The sequence below is a fragment of the Egretta garzetta genome, unplaced genomic scaffold (assembly GCF_000687185.1).
Source record: "Egretta garzetta isolate BGI_Z169 unplaced genomic scaffold, ASM68718v1 scaffold30, whole genome shotgun sequence".
Lineage (NCBI taxonomy): Eukaryota > Metazoa > Chordata > Aves > Pelecaniformes > Ardeidae > Egretta > Egretta garzetta.
In genome coordinates, this window is record NW_009258383.1 from 2,923,196 (window position 1) to 2,940,495 (window position 17,300).

Below are 17,300 nucleotides of genomic sequence, written 5' to 3' on the forward strand. Positions count from 1 at the left end.
TGTCTTCCCCTCCTAATGTGTCTGACAAGTGGGCGGGGGCAAAATTGGGGGAGTACCTGGGTGGTGGTGGCATCAGCAGCAGGGGCTGCTGCCTCCTTTCCATTAGGGCCCCTGAAGATGTTCAATATGTGTGAGTGCAGGGAAGCCCTGCTCCAAGCTGGAGGACAGCATTTAGGTCACTGAAAGGTTAGGCTAGAAAGGCAGGCATTTTGGTATTTCGAATGGTATTTCCAGGAAAATGGATATCTTTCTGCTCGGTATTTATGGTGTAGAGCTCTGCCCGCTTTTCATTTCATTGTAAAATTATTTTATTCTGTATTTATTAACTATTGCAGACAGACCTAGAAATGGTCACTGAAGACCTTGCACAGAAAGTGAACAGGCCTTATCTCCGGACTCCTCGCCATAAAATCATCCGTGCAGCTTGTCTTGTGCAGCAGAAACGGCAAGAGTTCCTGGCCTCTGTGGCCCGTGGTGTTGCTCCTGCAGACTCGCCAGAAGCACCCAGGCGCAGGTAATCCAGACAAAATATCGCGCAAGTCAGAAATGTTCACTGATAGCTGCCGAACTGGGTGAATCCACTGTCATTCTTTGACAGTGAGGTAAAGTGGAGCTGATAAATGTGGTGGTTGTAAATCACCAGATAGTGACATTTTCTTGGACATTCAATCGTTCTGGAATTACAGTTTTTCACTGAGGAAAAATGTATTTGAGAATCACTGCTCCGTATGTTGCAGCCTAAATTTTTTCCCCATTCGTGATATATTAATGATTAAATGTCGTGGCTTCCATTTCACTTTTTTCCTTCAAGATTGTCACTAAATACCTGGTACACTCCACAAACCTATAAGTATTTGCTAAAAATATCAAGCAGTTCTGGAATAGTCAAATACTTAATTGTATGGTTTTCTAAATGAATTTTGAGGTAAGAATTAAAGCAGAAGACTCATTAAGTTTAGAGGGTTACAATTGCACTACTTTTTAGATGTTAGTAGGTTTTGAAGCTCTGGAGAATGTTCATACTTTGTTCTACTTCTAAACTGTATGGTATATCTCTTCATTTTATAGCTTTGCTGGTGGAACATGGGATTGGGAATATTTAGGATTTGCATCCCCCGAGGTAAATTACTTCTTTTTATTTTTTTTAACTTAGTTCTGCATATTCTAGAAACACAGGTATGATTGCAGTCTGCATGAAGAGCTTCCTTATTTTGATTCAAAGCATTTCAAGTTGGTTTAAGCTTACCATTTTATTTTCTTAACAATAGAAGGAAATATATGCATAGCTAATTGTGCAATGAGTCTAAATGATGCCCCTAACATGGCTATAACTATTTAAGGTGGCATTAGACAAGCTATGTTGTGTTCATCATTTTCAAAGTACATAACCAGTTTAAAAATTGTATGTAAACTGCTGTCTATGTGCTGGGGAACCTTCAAGTAATAAATATATGAAATTGTGTAGATTACTTTTGAATGCAACATCAGTTCAGCAGAATTTGACAAAAAGTCTAAGAAATTTCCGTCCTTCTGTAACAATCCAACAAAAGCATACAGGCATACACCTAAATATTGTTAGCCGTTTGAAATGTTTCCTTTTATTTTTATGTATTGAAGCAGGACGGAAATTACATACTCAAATGAGATGAACTTCTGCTACTTAACCAAGAATGAAAATTATCATTTTTAAAGTGAATATTCCACGCTGCACTAAAATATGAGAAGCTTCCTATAAAGCTTTCCTTTATCATCTTAATTTTTATTTAATATTTTGAGAACATTAGATTAGAGCATTCAGTTAGGAAGGGAACTTCATTTCAACATTTCCTTGGTGCTGTTTTCTTTCTAGCTAGTCATTTTAAAGCGTCCTGGAAAACTCCATGTACTACGTCTATATATTTCCTTTGCTATTGTTGTTGGTGAGCATCAAGCTGGTGAGAAAATAGCTTGCTTCTCTACAAAAGATCAACTTGCTTCTCCTGTCTAGTTCCTCTAGTCCTTTCTTTTTAAGTAATTCCACCTTTGATGATATCAAACTCATTGTGATGTTACTGTACTGTCAGTGGAACTGGTTATGAGAAAAAGCTGATAAGAAATATGTTAAGCTATTTAGCAGTAGGTGCCATTGCAGTCGTGCTTAGATGATGGCTTATGTGTTTTTGTGATTTCCCTAAATGTGGCACTGAATGATGCAAGTTGGTTTCTTTGCTATGTAGCTATCAAGGATACTTGCAACCACCTATGCTAAAGGAATTTTGCAGAATTGATAATGCTCATCTTTGTTTATTTTAGCGAATTTCACTACAAAATTTTTGACATAGAGTTGTGCTTTTACTGACAAGTAGTAGAATGTCTGTGTATACCAGATTATTACAGAAAACAAAATCTTACTAGTTTTAGCAAGGAGTGCTGCTTGCTGTAGACCACGGTGTGAAACCATGATGTTTCTACCTAATAAAATTAAAACTCCTTTTGTTCACATGTATAAAACAGTTCCAAGTAATCAGAAATAAGATTTCGTCAGTAGCAATCAAGATATCCTTATAAAGGTTAAAAAGCAACTAAAAGTGAAATGGCTGTCGGTAAAATCTATGATTCTATTGCAAACAGATAATTGGTAAGATCTGATATGACTAATAAATCTTAGTGTTCAGTGGTCACTGCTCATTATTCCTTATCCAATTCATAGTTCTATAATTATATATTTTTTAAATAATTCAGTTATATTTTTTCATATCAAGATTTGATTTTCTGTTGTTTGGGGCGCCGCCTTCCATTTAGGAAATCCCTGAGCTCCCTAGGAGCTGGAAGAATATTTTAGAGAAGAATCACTTCATGTTTGCCCTGGTTTTTATGCTGTTCCATAGGCTAACAAGCATCTGCTACTAACCACTGGTGAAGGCAGAACATTGGTCTAAATGGACCTTTTCTCTGGTCCAGTACAGCTATTTTTATGTTCTTACAATTCTCTGGATCTTCTTACATAGATAAAAATCTGCCCACACTGGTAATTTTGTGACTATTCTTTCTGGCTTGCGTATGTCATTATGAATAAGAACTTGGTCTGAAACACTTCATGGCAAGACAACATACCATCATAATACCATCAAAATTAATAAGGTCATTGTGTAAAAGAAATGACACACCTGGATTTAAATTTTAGATATTTTAGATGTTGAGATATTCTAGGATGAAGAGTTAATGTAAGAAAGGAAAGCTAATGGTAATGTTACCTTTATCAAGTTATTTGGCCAAATGAAGCCTTTGGATTACAGATTTCCCAACCTGGATCTTACGGAAGAAAATAGCAATATTCTTTTCCGAAGAGAAGAGCTAGTACCTGTTTGTATATTTTCATTGCCTTGTGTGAAGGAATAACTGAGATTAACAAAAGGTCATACCTACACAGTCAGGTTCAGTGTCAGCTGTACTAACCAGAAAGCACATCTGGAAATTTGCCTTCAGGCTTAAAATTACTCTCTTCATATTAGGAAAGGTATGGAAATCAAAGCATTTATTTCCACATATTAAGGTAATTACCCCTTGGGATGTTAGCTTGATGTGGCCAAAAGTGAGTCTTTTCCACAAATGTTATATAAACTGATTTTGGTAAATACATGCAACATGGGAAATTACAGGCTGCAGGAGTTCAAGTCCATATGGTGTGGCTCAGCAGCAGCTCAAGTCAGGCAAAAATAGAGGAGATTTGCAATTCATGGAATAAAGATCCGTCAAAGACTGTTCAGTAGCAGAATATCAGCTGTGGCTTAAGAAGTTCCTGAGCCATAGTGTCCTGGAGGCTGGGAAAAGTGTAACAAGTCCCAGTGTATGACTGCCAGCTTTCTGTAGTCTTCCAAAGGTTATTTTCTACTGGCCATTACTAGCAACAGGTACCCTGCAATAATCTATTGGTCTAATTCAGATTAATTGGTTTTAGTTCTAAAATCACTAGGTATATATTTACTGAGAAGTGTGTCAATATGTGTGTATGTAAAGTTTGACATCAAAACTTTTAAACAAAAAACATGTACTTGGAATTCTTTAAAAAGGGAGATTGCAAGTATTAAAATGTCAGTAATACATCAAGTATTTTTCTTTGCTAATTCATTATTTTATAGATTTAGGATCACCTTGGATTTTTTTTTTATTATTTATTTTAAGCACTGCATGGTATAACTTGCAATTTATTTTCCTGAAAACAGGTGATTTTATAATAAACCTATAAAATCACACATTTTTTTATAAAAATGTGCTGCTCGTTGCTTCAGAAAAATATTACTGCATGCTGCCCTGTATTTTGTAACCTTTGGTTTATGCAGGAATATGCTGAATTTCAGTATCGGAGGAGGCATAGACAGCGTCGACGTGGAGACATGCACAGTCTGCTGAGTAATACTCCGGATCCTGATGACCCCAGTGAGAGTACATTAGGTATGTTCCTGCCTGGGGCTGTTTTTTTCTCTCTTCCTGCTTCAGAAATTGCTAATAGTGACCACAGTGTTTGTTCTTCTGTGGATGCACTTCAAAGAAGTTTCGAATGTATTGCTGTATTTTCCAGGATACAACATGAAGGCTTATTTTTGTATGTGATCTCCCCTAAGCCTTCTTTTCTCAAAGCTGAGAGAATGGGCTTTATTCAGCCTTGAGAAAAGAAGGCTTAGGGGAGGCTTTATCACCATGGTCCAGTAGTTAAAGGGTGGCTACAAAGAAGATGGAGACTCCCTTTTTACAAGGAGTCACATGGAAGAGATGAGGGGTAATGGGTGCAAGTTACTCCTGGGGAGATTCCAACTGGACAGAAGAGGAAAAGTTTTCACAATGAGAACAATCAGCCACTGGAATAATCTCCCCAGGGAAGTGGTGGATTCTCCAACATTGGACAGTTTCAAGATTCAGCTGGACAGGGTGCTCAGCCGTCTTGTCGATACTGTGTCTTTGCCAAGAAAGTTTGGACCAGATGGTCCTTGAGGTCCCTTTCAACCTGGTATTCCATGGCAATTCTATGAAGTGTTGCTGACTTCATTGTGGCTGCCCCTCTTTTTGAAGAGAAATGCATTGACCTTCCCACTAATGACTCCTTAGCTTTTTAGAGCAGGTTTGATTTTCTGAAGAAATTTTTGAAGAGCATACATGTCATATGACAGTCTTATCTGTACACCAGCTCTTCTATGCCAATTAAAAGGGCCAGTTGTGCATAAAGAGTGTAGAAGAGGGTTCCCCTGCTACAGTCCTGCTGGAAGATGAGGCTGTATTCCAAAACCCTGCTCAGAAACTCCTGTATTGGCAAAGACAGCTAGGAAAGAAGTTGGCATGGGCTACGACTTCCAGCATGCTGCTCTTCTAAGCAGTGCTACGGCTGGTAGTGCAGTCGCTTAAGGTCACTGTAACTTGGCTGTCTGGGCTGTCTCCATTCTGCCAGGAGCTTTTGCAAAGGTACAAAAATAGCTCAAATCCATATCATACTGTGATGCTGTTTTTTCAGAGCTGCCAGTTGTGTGCCCGGTCTTTAAGCCACGCTGCACAAACTCTCATCTCAGCGTCTCATGAACTTAAGTCCTATACATAGCTTGTCCTTTAAAAACAAAGGGAGAAATCTTTTACTGAGGAGAAATAAACAAATGCATTCTTTATTTTAGAAACAGTAAAAAGAATTTTGGTGAGCTTTGGTCCTCCCCTATTACAACTAAAATGCAAAACCATCTTGTTAGTTTGAGTGCTAGAATTTGACTGAACACTTGGATACTGTAGTGATGACCAGTGCATACTGTTAAAGCATGCAAGAGAGAATTAGTTTGTCTCACCTTATTTCGAGTTTTGAAGTGGAAAATTCCATTTTCGAAAGTTAAGAGAGATACATTTATTTTTATTACAGAGCTATTTTTCTGGAAACAGCATTTTACTTCTATTTTTTTTTTGGTTGCTTTAAGAAAACAGCAGTGGCAGTGATTGCTGAGGTATACACTAATGACACTACTCTTAAATGTGCTGCAATGTTATGGTAAAAATTAATGTAATGTTAACATTACAGCTGAGTTGTTGTCTTTGAAAGAACAGAGAGATGGGCAAAATTTGGTTGTAATCCATAAATGCATCCTGTATTGTATCCATGTGCAGTATTTTTCAGGACTTTCCATAAATCATGTATGTTCCTTAGAAGCACTTTGCCCCTCCAGGCTCATGCTCCTGATGGGATACCCCATCCTTTCAATGAGAAGGGTGTCAAGAGCAGAAAGGCACAAATGAACTGGGCAGTGGGACTAAAGCTAAACTCCTAAAGCAGTGGGACTGGTGTTTTCCCACTGCGTAAGAGTTGGTGTGGAAGGAGTGGTTTGGATTATTTCATTGAGTGAATAAAGGAGTAAAATTACACAGCTGGAATCCAAAAGAAAGGAAGAGATTCTGTCAGTAAATAATAGTGGAGAAGGCTTCCTTGCTGGTTCTTCAACCATTTTTGTTTCAATTGCCCAAACAGAGACTCAGGAAGGTGGCAGTAGTAGAAGACATGGCACCTCCATGGTGAGTTCAGCTTCTATGGGTATTCTGCACAGCTCTTCGCTTCATGACTATACCCCTGTCAGTCACTCTGAAAACCAGGATTCTCTTCAGGTATCTCCCCTAATCTCTTTTCCATTCTCTCTGCTTTGCTTGCCTTCCTCTGCTCTGCTTTTCTGTGTCATTTTATCTCTCTGCAAATTCTCTTAATTCTTCAATGAGAAAAGGAGAATCTAGGACAACAAATTATACATTCACACCGGTAAGAATTGCTAAACAATCGCTAATGTACCAATAGTCACCTTTTAAATTCTGTTGTCAGCTATGTCAGTAAAAATTGATTCTGATAAATGACATGTAGGAATAATGAATGCATTTCAGATTTAAGCCCAACTTACATTTAATCCAAAGAATGTAACAAGATGAAAGTTTTATTCTGAAAGCAACCTTATGTATTTCCACAGGCTCTGAGTTCTTTGGATGAAGATGACCCAAACATCCTGCTAGCTATTCAGTTATCATTACAAGAATCTGGCTTGGCCATAGATGAAGAAACTAGAGACTTTCTAAATAATGAGGCATCTTTAGGAGCAATAGGTACCTCTTTGCCTACAAGATTGGACTCTGCTCCCATAAGTATAGATAACCCAAGAGGCGCTTTGAGCAGCTCTGAGCTGTTAGAACTTGGTGACAGTCTGATGAGACTGGGTGCAGGCAATGATCCTTTTTCAGCGGATCGTCTTCATTCACACCCCTGCAGCGATACAAGAAGTGGATTGTACTCAACGTCTAGTGACGCTGATTCCAGCAGTCAAGATCCCAATACCAATGAAAATCTGCTTGGAAATATTATGGCCTGGTTTCATGACATGAACCCGCAGAGTATTGCTCTGATCCCCTCAACAAGTACAGAAACAGATGAGGATTCACATCAACCCAGTACTGAAGATGGGTCAGCAGGGCAACCAAACCTTACAGACACAGGGCTGGAGCCTCAGGAAGAGCATGCACTATTTGAGGATGCACTCAAAAATGAAGGCAGAGGAACCCAAACAGAGGAAAGCACTTCTGAAGAAAACATTATTCCAGGTGAAACGGTATCACAGAGTGGTGATAGCAACAGGGAGGTAACCAGCACCCTGGATGCTTCAGGAGATACTTCAAGTCAGACTCCTCAAACCTCAAGTGAATGGATTGAACATGTGCATCTGGTATGAATAAAAACTAAATCTGGAGTAAATGAACGGTGGTGACAGATGGTACAGTATGTGGAGTAAGCGTTATGGAGGCTCTGATCCACATAATTACAGCTCAGTTGTAACCACTGACGTAACAACGGCTATTTAGGAGTTCTCTTGAATTGTAGTTCTTCATAATAATGTGAACCTTTCAAGGAATATCCTTTGCATTTAATTAGGTAGTACTTGCCTTTTTGCTCTCAAGAAAAAGGAGTAAGTAGGTTGCATTCCACATTCCTAATACAATGCAGCATCGGTTTAGCCTTAGGTTGATGATCCTTAACTTGAAAGTACAGATTAAAGGCTTACACTGATTATTTTGCTTGGTTTTCCTAAGAAATAGTTTATTCCATTTTTTAGAACTCATTCTTTCACTGAAACAACATTTAGCAATTCATTTGCATTTCGTGGGGTTTTTTTCATAACTTTTCCTTACTCATTTTTCATTTTTGTTAGCAGTGTGAACGGAGGTATTTAATGCTTCTCTTTAGTACTGCCCCAGGAACAAGTTTTAGGGGATATTCTTTCCCATTAAAATCAAAGATTTTTTCATGTCTATTTACAGTCCAAATGTGCCAAACTGTGAATAGTTAGCTGGCAGTAGCCTAACAAAACAGTGCAGTGTTACTCTATCAAACTAATCCCACGGTTCTTAGCAGTGAAAGAAACCACTGGGTAGCATTGCTTCTCTAAATTTAACTGGCATGTGTTGCCATGGTGACTGCATTTAATTAAATGTAGCCTGTATCTTAAGTTAATAAAACCTAATGCTGCTGTTAAACAGTTATTTTAAATATTAAAATACAGTGAGTTAGCAACAGCTATGCTGTATTTTAAGAGACACTTTAATGGAAGTGCAATCATAGTTCTTTGTTTTCATAATTCTACAAAGCGTTCTATGCACTAATAGTGCAATTACTTTTAATGATAACATTTTATAAAAATATAGGAATACAGAATTTTCATATATTAGCCAGTCCCACAATTCAAGTTCATATAACACATTCTGCTCGACATGTTACGGTGCCTTTGCCTAACCCAACTGGATAGTTGCCACAGTTAAACAAGTAATTCAAATTCAGTGTCTGTTCTGGAGTAACTATGCTATTAATTGCAAAGACCTCCATAAAACCACCCATGGCCTTGCCTTTACAGTAAATAACTAAATGTTCAGTCAGTGTTTTTGCATAACAAAACACTGCTAGGTATTTGTTCAATTGCACAATATTCATTTGCTGTGTGATTACTGTTCAGTGTAAAAAAACAAAAACAACAAAAAAAAAAAAACCTCAAACACAAAAAAACCTTTTCCTAGTTGTTGTACCGTGAAAAAAAATACTGGTTTTAGATTTGCTTAAAAGCATCAATTTACAGTTAGTGAGATACAATGGTACAGTATGTAATTACAACTAGAGTAAGTTGTTGAAATGGCTGTTTTAATTACATATAATCAAAACTTGTCATAACACAAGCAAATTACCTACACTCCATTTTAAGTTTTGCTTAACTGTTACCAGAGATTTGTTGATATGATATAAAAGTTTATTACTACTGAATGTGTATAGGCAAGTGTCATGATAGCAAAGTTTATGTATTGATTACTGTGAGTTCAAGTGAGTGTTTTGGTAACTAATTATGCAAACCCAGTTTTTGAACCTTGCAGTCACAAGGTTCATATTAGTAAAAAATGAAATAAGAATATTTTACCCGTACCCCATTAAAAACCTAGTTCATTTTGCAAGCATCTTTAGAGAGAATGGAATAGAATAGTCTCAAATAATTTTCCAACTTTTCCTCTAGCCGCCCTACTCACTCCTGACATAATTATGAACCTTTGGGCAACTTTGAAAAATACCTATTTTAAATTGTTCTGTGGTATAAAATCCTTCAACTAAAAAAAGCTCTTCATGAACTATCATCATGAATTGGTCTGAAAGTCATTCAACTCACATAGCGTCCTGGAATTGTAATTTCTGAATAGAAAGATTCTCACAAAAAGGTTGTGTATTGCATTGAGATGTCTTGCAAAGTTACAGTAAGATATGTAAGAGTGCTCTCTGTGAAGATAGTGAAGTTTGTGGGTTCTGGTTTTTTGTAATTTTGTTAGGTTGTGCAGTATATCCATTGTTTCCGTGTTACTCTTATGAGCATGAAATTAGCCTATTAAATTTGTATTTTCTTGGTACTTATTTTAACACCATAGTCATTGACTTTACAATTCGAAAATAAAGTTTGGCAAGACTATTTTGTAAACCTGTTAATTTTATAATGTAAAAAAATTACTCTAACCTTGAATTGTTATTTGCACTTTCATAGTCTATACTTGATACATTCCCACTTTATATACAAGTAGGATACTACAACCATGTAGATGTTTGGCCAAATGAATGCTGTTAATAATATGTAAAATTCTTTGATTAAACATTTATTACTTAAACTAATTCCGTTCTGTCTCATTACATCTTAGACTTATAGTAGCAAATTCTTAAGACTGATGGCAGACATTTTTAGGATACGTTCAGTCCTGTGCCACATTAGCTGAGGACCATATAGTAAGTTGGATGTTTTGATTTGTAAATATGAGGTACCTATATTCATTAAGCTTTGAAAACAAAATCTGAAATCGACAATTTTGTCTTAATTGCTACAAGCTGTATTGTGCACGTGTCTTTTGTAACGAGTACTGCCTTGTCATTACAAATAGTGGTGCTAAAGAGTGGGGGGGGACTAACTTTTGAGGAAGATCCTGTTAATTAGTGTTACTTAAGTGCCACTTAATATCCAGTCTCCATTGTTACCAGGAAATTCCAGACTGCCTCTGTTACATTATCAGGCACTAAACTATTCTGTTCATTGTTACTCTAATTTAGTTAGCTTCCTCTAACAAGCACGCCAAGATGCCAGAGAGCTTCTAAAATCTAATGTACCGAGCTGGATTAGTCACCGCAAGGCACTCTCCATCACCTGCTGCTGTGGTGTCACTGCACATGCTGCAATTAGCAAGTACTGAGTTTTACTAAGATCGTGAGTATCGCAAGAGAGATCTTTTGGTTTATGGCAGCTAAATCCTACTAACAGACAAATTTAAAACATACTTTCTGACGTGTTTGAAATCACAACAATATGCTTCAAAATCAGACACCCCCACAGCCCAATTTCAGAGGTCTGCTTATCGAGACAAATTTCACTGCTGCCTTCTCCTCCTCTTCCCCTCTCCCAGCACACCCAAGGCATCCCACTGTGATACTCATGGAGGCTGGTAAGAATGGAAGCCAAACATGGATGTAATGATAGCTGGTTTCTTTACTAAAAATTGACTGGCCAGTCTACTCAGAATTAGACAATATGCTGATCATTGTCCTTATTACTCGTCTGTAGATCAGTGAGATACAGAAACTGGAAACATGTGGAGAAGCCAGTGATGATGCAAAACTGGCTGTCATTTTTACCATCTTGTTCTTTTAACTGAAGAGGAAAGCAGATATACATCAAGAGGAGATGGATCTCCTATAAACACTGCATAAAGCTGTGCTGGCTGTCAATCCTTGTATGAGAGCAAAGAAATGAATGAAAGCTTGACTTTCTGCAATGATACGCTTTCATTCCACTTCAAAAATAGGCAAGTATAGAATTTATACTATTCTCCAAATATATAACCATGTAAGTAGTTCATAAAAAAATACTAAAAATAGAGTAATGGAGTAAAGAAAAAATGTTTCCTAACTTAACTGCAAAGCCCTTTTTCCCTCGACTCTTAATAGATACTTAGGGTTACACCTCGCCAATAAAATGTTAATTCTTAACAGGATGTTATTTTAAAATTATGCAGGTCTTGATCTTTACGGAAATACTTTCTGCAGTGAAATACAAACTTCAGAAGGTATTTTGCATATATTTTCTTCTTTTTAGGTCATTTGCATGAATACCCAGATAAATGGAATGTACGCAAGAAAATATTTAATATCTCCAGATAGATGTTCAGTACTGCAAATACATAATCTTCAGGATTCAGATGACAGTGCTATTTTCATCCAAGCATAAGTGTCATATCTACCACAAGATACTGGAAAAAAATATGGGGGGGGGTTGTCTTGGGGCTTTTACATACAAATTGTTCACTACGTAAGAATTATTTACCTTTACAAAAGTGGTTTTAGGGAGTATTTATCAGTTTATGAACTCAGGTGTTTTTCTATGAGCAACAGTGAACCTAAATCTTCAAATTGTTAATCAGCTCTATTTTAGCCACTACTCTAATTATCAGATCAATTTTATTTATAATAATCTATTTGAAAAAAAGGTCCTACTCGAACCTTAGCATTTTTACTTTGCAAATGCCAGTCAGTCTTGCTGTCCATGTTTTTTAGCATGGCAATCCATGTAGCCAACATCATCACCTTTAGGGATGCAAAACAAACAGCAATGTCATATTAATTAGCCAGTCAAGATTCACTAAAGCAATTGCAAAGAATACTAGAATTTATACATGCTGTAGCAGAAACCTTTACATTCTGCAATTTAAAAAATAAAAAAAAAAATCTTATTTTAAAATTGGTCATCTTCATTTTCTGTTCAGGCGTCTGGAGCTTGAAGCCCTCCTTCTGACCATGATGTCTTTATGTATAATTCAGCAGCAGGCACTCACTTAAAATTCCAGGCCTGTTTTTTGGAGCATATACAGACAGTGTTGTTGAGCACAGCAGTCCAAATTCTGCTTGGCTATAATTTAGCCATCCAACTCCAGTTTCCATGATTTGAGATTAATTCTGTCCTGGAAGGCAGAAGAAATTGGTAGACTCTTTCTTTGATGGTCTAAGTAAAAACCACATATACTCTATTTGTACAAAGTGAGCACAATACACATGGCACAGAAAGAAACATTAGGATGTAGACCTTTATGGTGTGTATAATGTTTATTCATTGTACAAGGAAATACTGCAAGATATTTAGATGAAGTAACTTCCCCTTGATACACAGTCAGTCTTGATGGATTTTTGCACTTTCTGCTCCAGGTCTTCTCCAAAATAGAGATTTAAATTAGGTAAGTGGGCGACATAACACCAGAGATGCACTTTGAATAGACTAACAAAATACTATACTAAAGACTACTGTTCCAATAGGACATAACCTATTTGTAGATACTGTTACAAAAAAAAAAAAAAAAGGACAAAACATTTTTCATAAATGATCTTGTTCTGCTCTGTAGACTCACACTGGAAATCTTTACACTGAAACATAATAGCAATTTGTTATGTAAAGAAAATATGTCCTCTTATAATTTCCTATTACATTGCTACTTCTCGTGCCTTTTCAGCCCTTCTAAGTTTTGCTTGAGTACAGGGCCTCTGCTATATCAAACCCAGCACAGCAGTCCAGTTTTATCTTTGAAGAAACTTCAGTGAACTCAAATAAGGATGAGGGCAGTTCTCTGTTCCACTGTAATAACAAAGTAGAAAAAGACTGAAGTTCACTAACAGAACCAGACAAGGAATAAAACAGGGACTGTAGGAAAAACTCCTGGACTAAACCATGGGAAAATATCCTAGGCGAGTTTGAACTGGTTGCAGAATCCCAACAAATAGATCACCGTGCTGCAAAGCTTCACAGAAAATGAGGTATACTCGCAATTGTCCCATGTACTCACAAGTAGACTTGCCATTGCAGGATGTCACAAAGAATGCTGAAGGCTACAGGTGCTAAGATCAGAACCAGGAGCATTTCAGGTACTACAGTGAAGTTCGACTGGAGATAATAAATTGAACTTGGGCTCAGTTTATTGTCTACTACAGCAGGTCCTTTGAACTAGTATATGAAGAGACAGAAAGTCACAAAATTATACCATGAGCCTGCCAGCTTTCAGGGGTCTGAAAAGGCTCTAACTACACCGTTCCTCAGAAAGAGAGACTCCTCATGCAGCCACGGAAGCAGAGGGGTGGGGAGCTGCCTATGCCAGGGAAAAAGTTCATAAAAAAATACTACAATGACAATGCCAAGTAACCTGTTGAGTGCAGCTGACTGAAATCAGGACAAACTTCTGTCATGTTTTTGAAATTTAAGTGTAAAACAGTAGTAAACTGGAAATGGTAAATAACTGAGGTTGCTTTGCACCTAGTATAAAATCCTATACAACTGGCAGATCTCCTCTATATATTTTTATGAATTAAATAAAGAAGTCTATTAAACAAGTTAATATACATGCATAGTGGGAATGTGCATGTGGGCCTTTAGGAATCAGTGTTGACTTGCATCTGTCATGCTGGCTTATAAGGGAGACATGAAAACATTCTATTACAAAAAACATACATAAAGAAAATGAACGTCCTTAGTCAGTTAAGAGCAGTACCCACTGTTGTCATAGTGCAAAGAGAGAAAATCCCAAAGTCACAAGTGAGGTCGCACCCAAGGAGCATCATATTGCATCAGCATCCTAAAGGCTAAAAACCAAGCCTGAAGTATTTTCAGTGGCATGCAGTTTAGCTGGGACCACTAATTCAAATTGTGTTCAAAGACTTAACGTTAGAACTGCTCCAAGCATTAGATCCTCAAGAACTGTCTCAAATGAAGCAGAAACAGTAGCCTGTAAAGATCACCTGGTTAAGCAGAAAGCCTGTACTACAGGATGCCCATTTGCAAGAAGATACAATAGCGAAAAACTGTTACAAAAGTAAGTCCTGAGAACCTGAACTGACAGAACATGACAGGTGCAGAAATACTAACTTTTGTTAAAAGGTGTTATTTTTGTTGTTCTTGTACCACAGGAGCATTTTAGAGTACAAATTAAGTAGCTGGAGAGACAGCTTTAACGTGATTTAAAAGAACAAAGTGCTTGGGGCCACGATACATTCTCTTTGCCACTGCTTGCCCCGGCCACGTACCGTGGGGCCAAAAACCATAGCAGCAGGAAGCTAAGAGGAAGAAGCAATGCAGTTAAATGCACTGCAGAACAATTCCACTACTTAAGCAGGAGTCGCAGTCCACGTGCATGTGCAGCACTTCCAATAAATAAGCAAGACCCTCCCCGAAAGCTCCCAAGAAGAAATGATTGTGCACTGACAGCCAGTGTGTCACCAACACTCACATTCCCGCTCCACGACGTTTTTTCTCCACTTGCCTGTCCTGTCTGTGTACATTTGAAGCCCCTCAGAGCAGGGCTGTGTTCTGATGACTCCAAAGAGCTTAGCCAAGAGTGACCCTTTCTTTTATGGAGGCTAAAATAAAATAAAGTGGAAATATGCATTAATTGGAAGAAAATAGATTTACTCCCCAGGTTTAGCTGAGCTTACACCGTGCAAAATCCCTCAGCTAATTTGGGCATTTCCAATTCCAGTCAGGCCACAGTCTAACAGTTCCCTTTCAACACACTTCACCTTCAAAGAGAGTTTAGTTCTATTATGGAGAATCGGGAAACTGTAGAGGACGCTCAGAATTTAGGATCAACACTGTCAAACTTGGGATCCTCCAGAGAGGAACCTAGAGAGGGGTACTTTTAAGAAGTCCTGAGCCCCTGTCCCCTGCTACCCATAACTACCAGGTATGCAGCAACTCTCAAATCAGAATATTTCAGCTATTGCCTACACAAAGAGTTAAGTATCGAGTAACAAAAAAGTTAACCCATGCTAATTTTGTCGGGCATAACTAAACTAAAAGACATGCCGTTTTCAATTTTTGACAAAATATCCTAACCACTGCTCTTTCTGTTACCTTTCAGGCTAGGCAGGGAGTGATCAAAGAGCACTAACCGCAATCCCTGCCTCTCCATCGTGGCAACTCTAATGGCCTTTCCCAAGGCCAACAGAGTAATTGTACTAAGTGCACTGTAATCCCCAGGTGTCATTTACTGAGGTTCCGTTGAAATGACGTAATTAATGAAGCTGCACTCTGTCAAGAAATACTGAGTTAAAATTCTGAATTAGCTTATTACCTCAAATTAGGTTTCATAAAGCTTGAGCATTTTTTTTTATTCAAGTTATTATTTAAAAGCAGAACAAAAAAATCATAGTGGGTAAGTTATCAGAACAATATACAGTAGCATATTTAATTAGAACATACAGATATATGTAAAGCAGATGCATCCTACATTTGTGGCAGGAGAGGAAAAGACTCTGCAGCACTGTTTTGGAAAGACCAAAAGGGAAGAAGCTGGGAGTGGGGAAGACAATAAAAAGGCTACAGTGAAACTGGAGTTGAAAACCCCCAACTATTTCCAAATATCCTTGTTATCCATCAACACTGTATCTTATAAAATTCACAAAATAAAAGCCTCCACAAAGTATTAGGTACTTACCTGAGCAGAAATGCACACCATCACTCATTTCGACCCCACTTCTATGCAGACCGGTGATGCTATGCCAACGTGACAGCGCTGAGGGGGCCCCACCAGTGGAGAATTTCCGAGGGTGATTGGGAAGGAAAGCAGGCAAGCAAGAAAAAAGCAGCTGCAAGAAAAGTAGTGGGAAGAGTTTAAAGGTCTCTGTGAGGTCCTGGTCTGCCAGTTAATCACACAAAACTGCAGAGGGATGGAGCAAAGAAGCAGAGAAAAATAACAACCCAAGTGCTATGAACAGTTTGAAAGGGGATGAACGTAAAATAGGATTTAAATCAAAATGCAGAAATAAATTTGACACCCGAGACAAGAAAGTCAAAGCTGGTATGAAAGCGAGGAGTGCAAGAGGTTAAGCGTTGCTGCCCATGAGTTGGTACCAACCCAGGCAAGCCACAGGGACAGTAACAAGTGGGAACTGTGCCCTCCAGCCACCGCAGGCTGCAGGAGAGTGGAGCATCTGTAAACAGATCCTTGCAAATTATGTCTATTAATTTTGCAATTGTTACCATAATACCATTGAATGAAATAGCCTCTATTTTATACAAAATAATATTTATTTTGGCAGGATCATTTTCCTCTGTGTAAAAAATCTTATTAAAGAAGAAAATGATTTGATCTTTGCATCCACTGAGAACAAGACAAAAAGAAAGCCAACTTAATTTGCACCAAAGTTTTAAATTAAAATCTAAGGATGAAGGATGACAGCTAAGTATGGAAACTAAGAGGCTGTACATATTTGTGTCTGACAGAGCATTGCTTTCTTAACATCAGACTAGAGAAACATGTATAAGGGCGGGGCTTAGGGCCATGTAAGTTGCACCAGGGTGAGGAACCACTGTTAGATCCGTGGTTCCCACATTGAGCTGGCAAAGCTTCACAAAGACACCAGTTCATTCCCTAGCCTTTGAAATTACTTGATACGCAACTGAGGGTCCATGCAAGAGGGGCTGTTGGCTTAATGAAGGCCACAGCCAGCGTACGTTGAGGGCAAGATTCACAGTCGCTGTTCTCCTGGCTCAGAACGACTGTCTGAGTCCCTCTGATTTTCTGGTGAGTGGGAGGGATGGCAGCCGTACACCTTCGGCTGGTGGAGTCCAGCGTCCCCTGCAAACGGGAATGGAGCAGGTACCGGAGGCAGCTTCCGTGCGTTGCTGCACCCATCGGGTCTCCCCCTTGCCTGGCACTGGCTCCCGCCGGGATGGCGGGGACGCTGCTCTCGCCGCCGCGGCCTTTGCCGAGGCCGGGGG

At 38.4% G+C, this 17,300-nt stretch overlaps 2 protein-coding genes across 4 annotated transcripts in view; both read left to right on the top strand.

Moving 5' to 3' along the window:
* ANKIB1 (ankyrin repeat and IBR domain containing 1) overlaps positions 1–9,914 on the top strand; it is a 63,154-nt gene extending 53,240 nt beyond the window's left edge. For 2 of the 3 annotated variants that reach the window (XM_035897386.1, XM_035897392.1), the window contains 5 exons: positions 336–514; positions 1,069–1,120; positions 4,320–4,431; positions 6,473–6,516; positions 6,957–9,914. In XM_035897386.1, the coding sequence (XP_035753279.1) occupies positions 336–514; positions 1,069–1,120; positions 4,320–4,431; positions 6,473–6,516; positions 6,957–7,709 (1,140 nt within the window). In that variant the 3' untranslated portion in view covers positions 7,710–9,914. The remainder of the gene's footprint in view (positions 1–335; positions 515–1,068; positions 1,121–4,319; positions 4,432–6,472; positions 6,517–6,956) is intronic. The other variant, XM_035897388.1, reaches the window with a different exon arrangement.
* Positions 9,915–17,169: 7,255 nt separating this feature from the next.
* Positions 17,170–17,300, top strand: part of GATAD1 (GATA zinc finger domain containing 1) — a 9,306-nt gene continuing 9,175 nt past the window's right edge. Inside the window, exon 1 of the mRNA XM_035896890.1 lies at positions 17,170–17,292. Coding sequence (XP_035752783.1) covers positions 17,170–17,292 — 123 coding nt within the window. The remainder of the gene's footprint in view (positions 17,293–17,300) is intronic.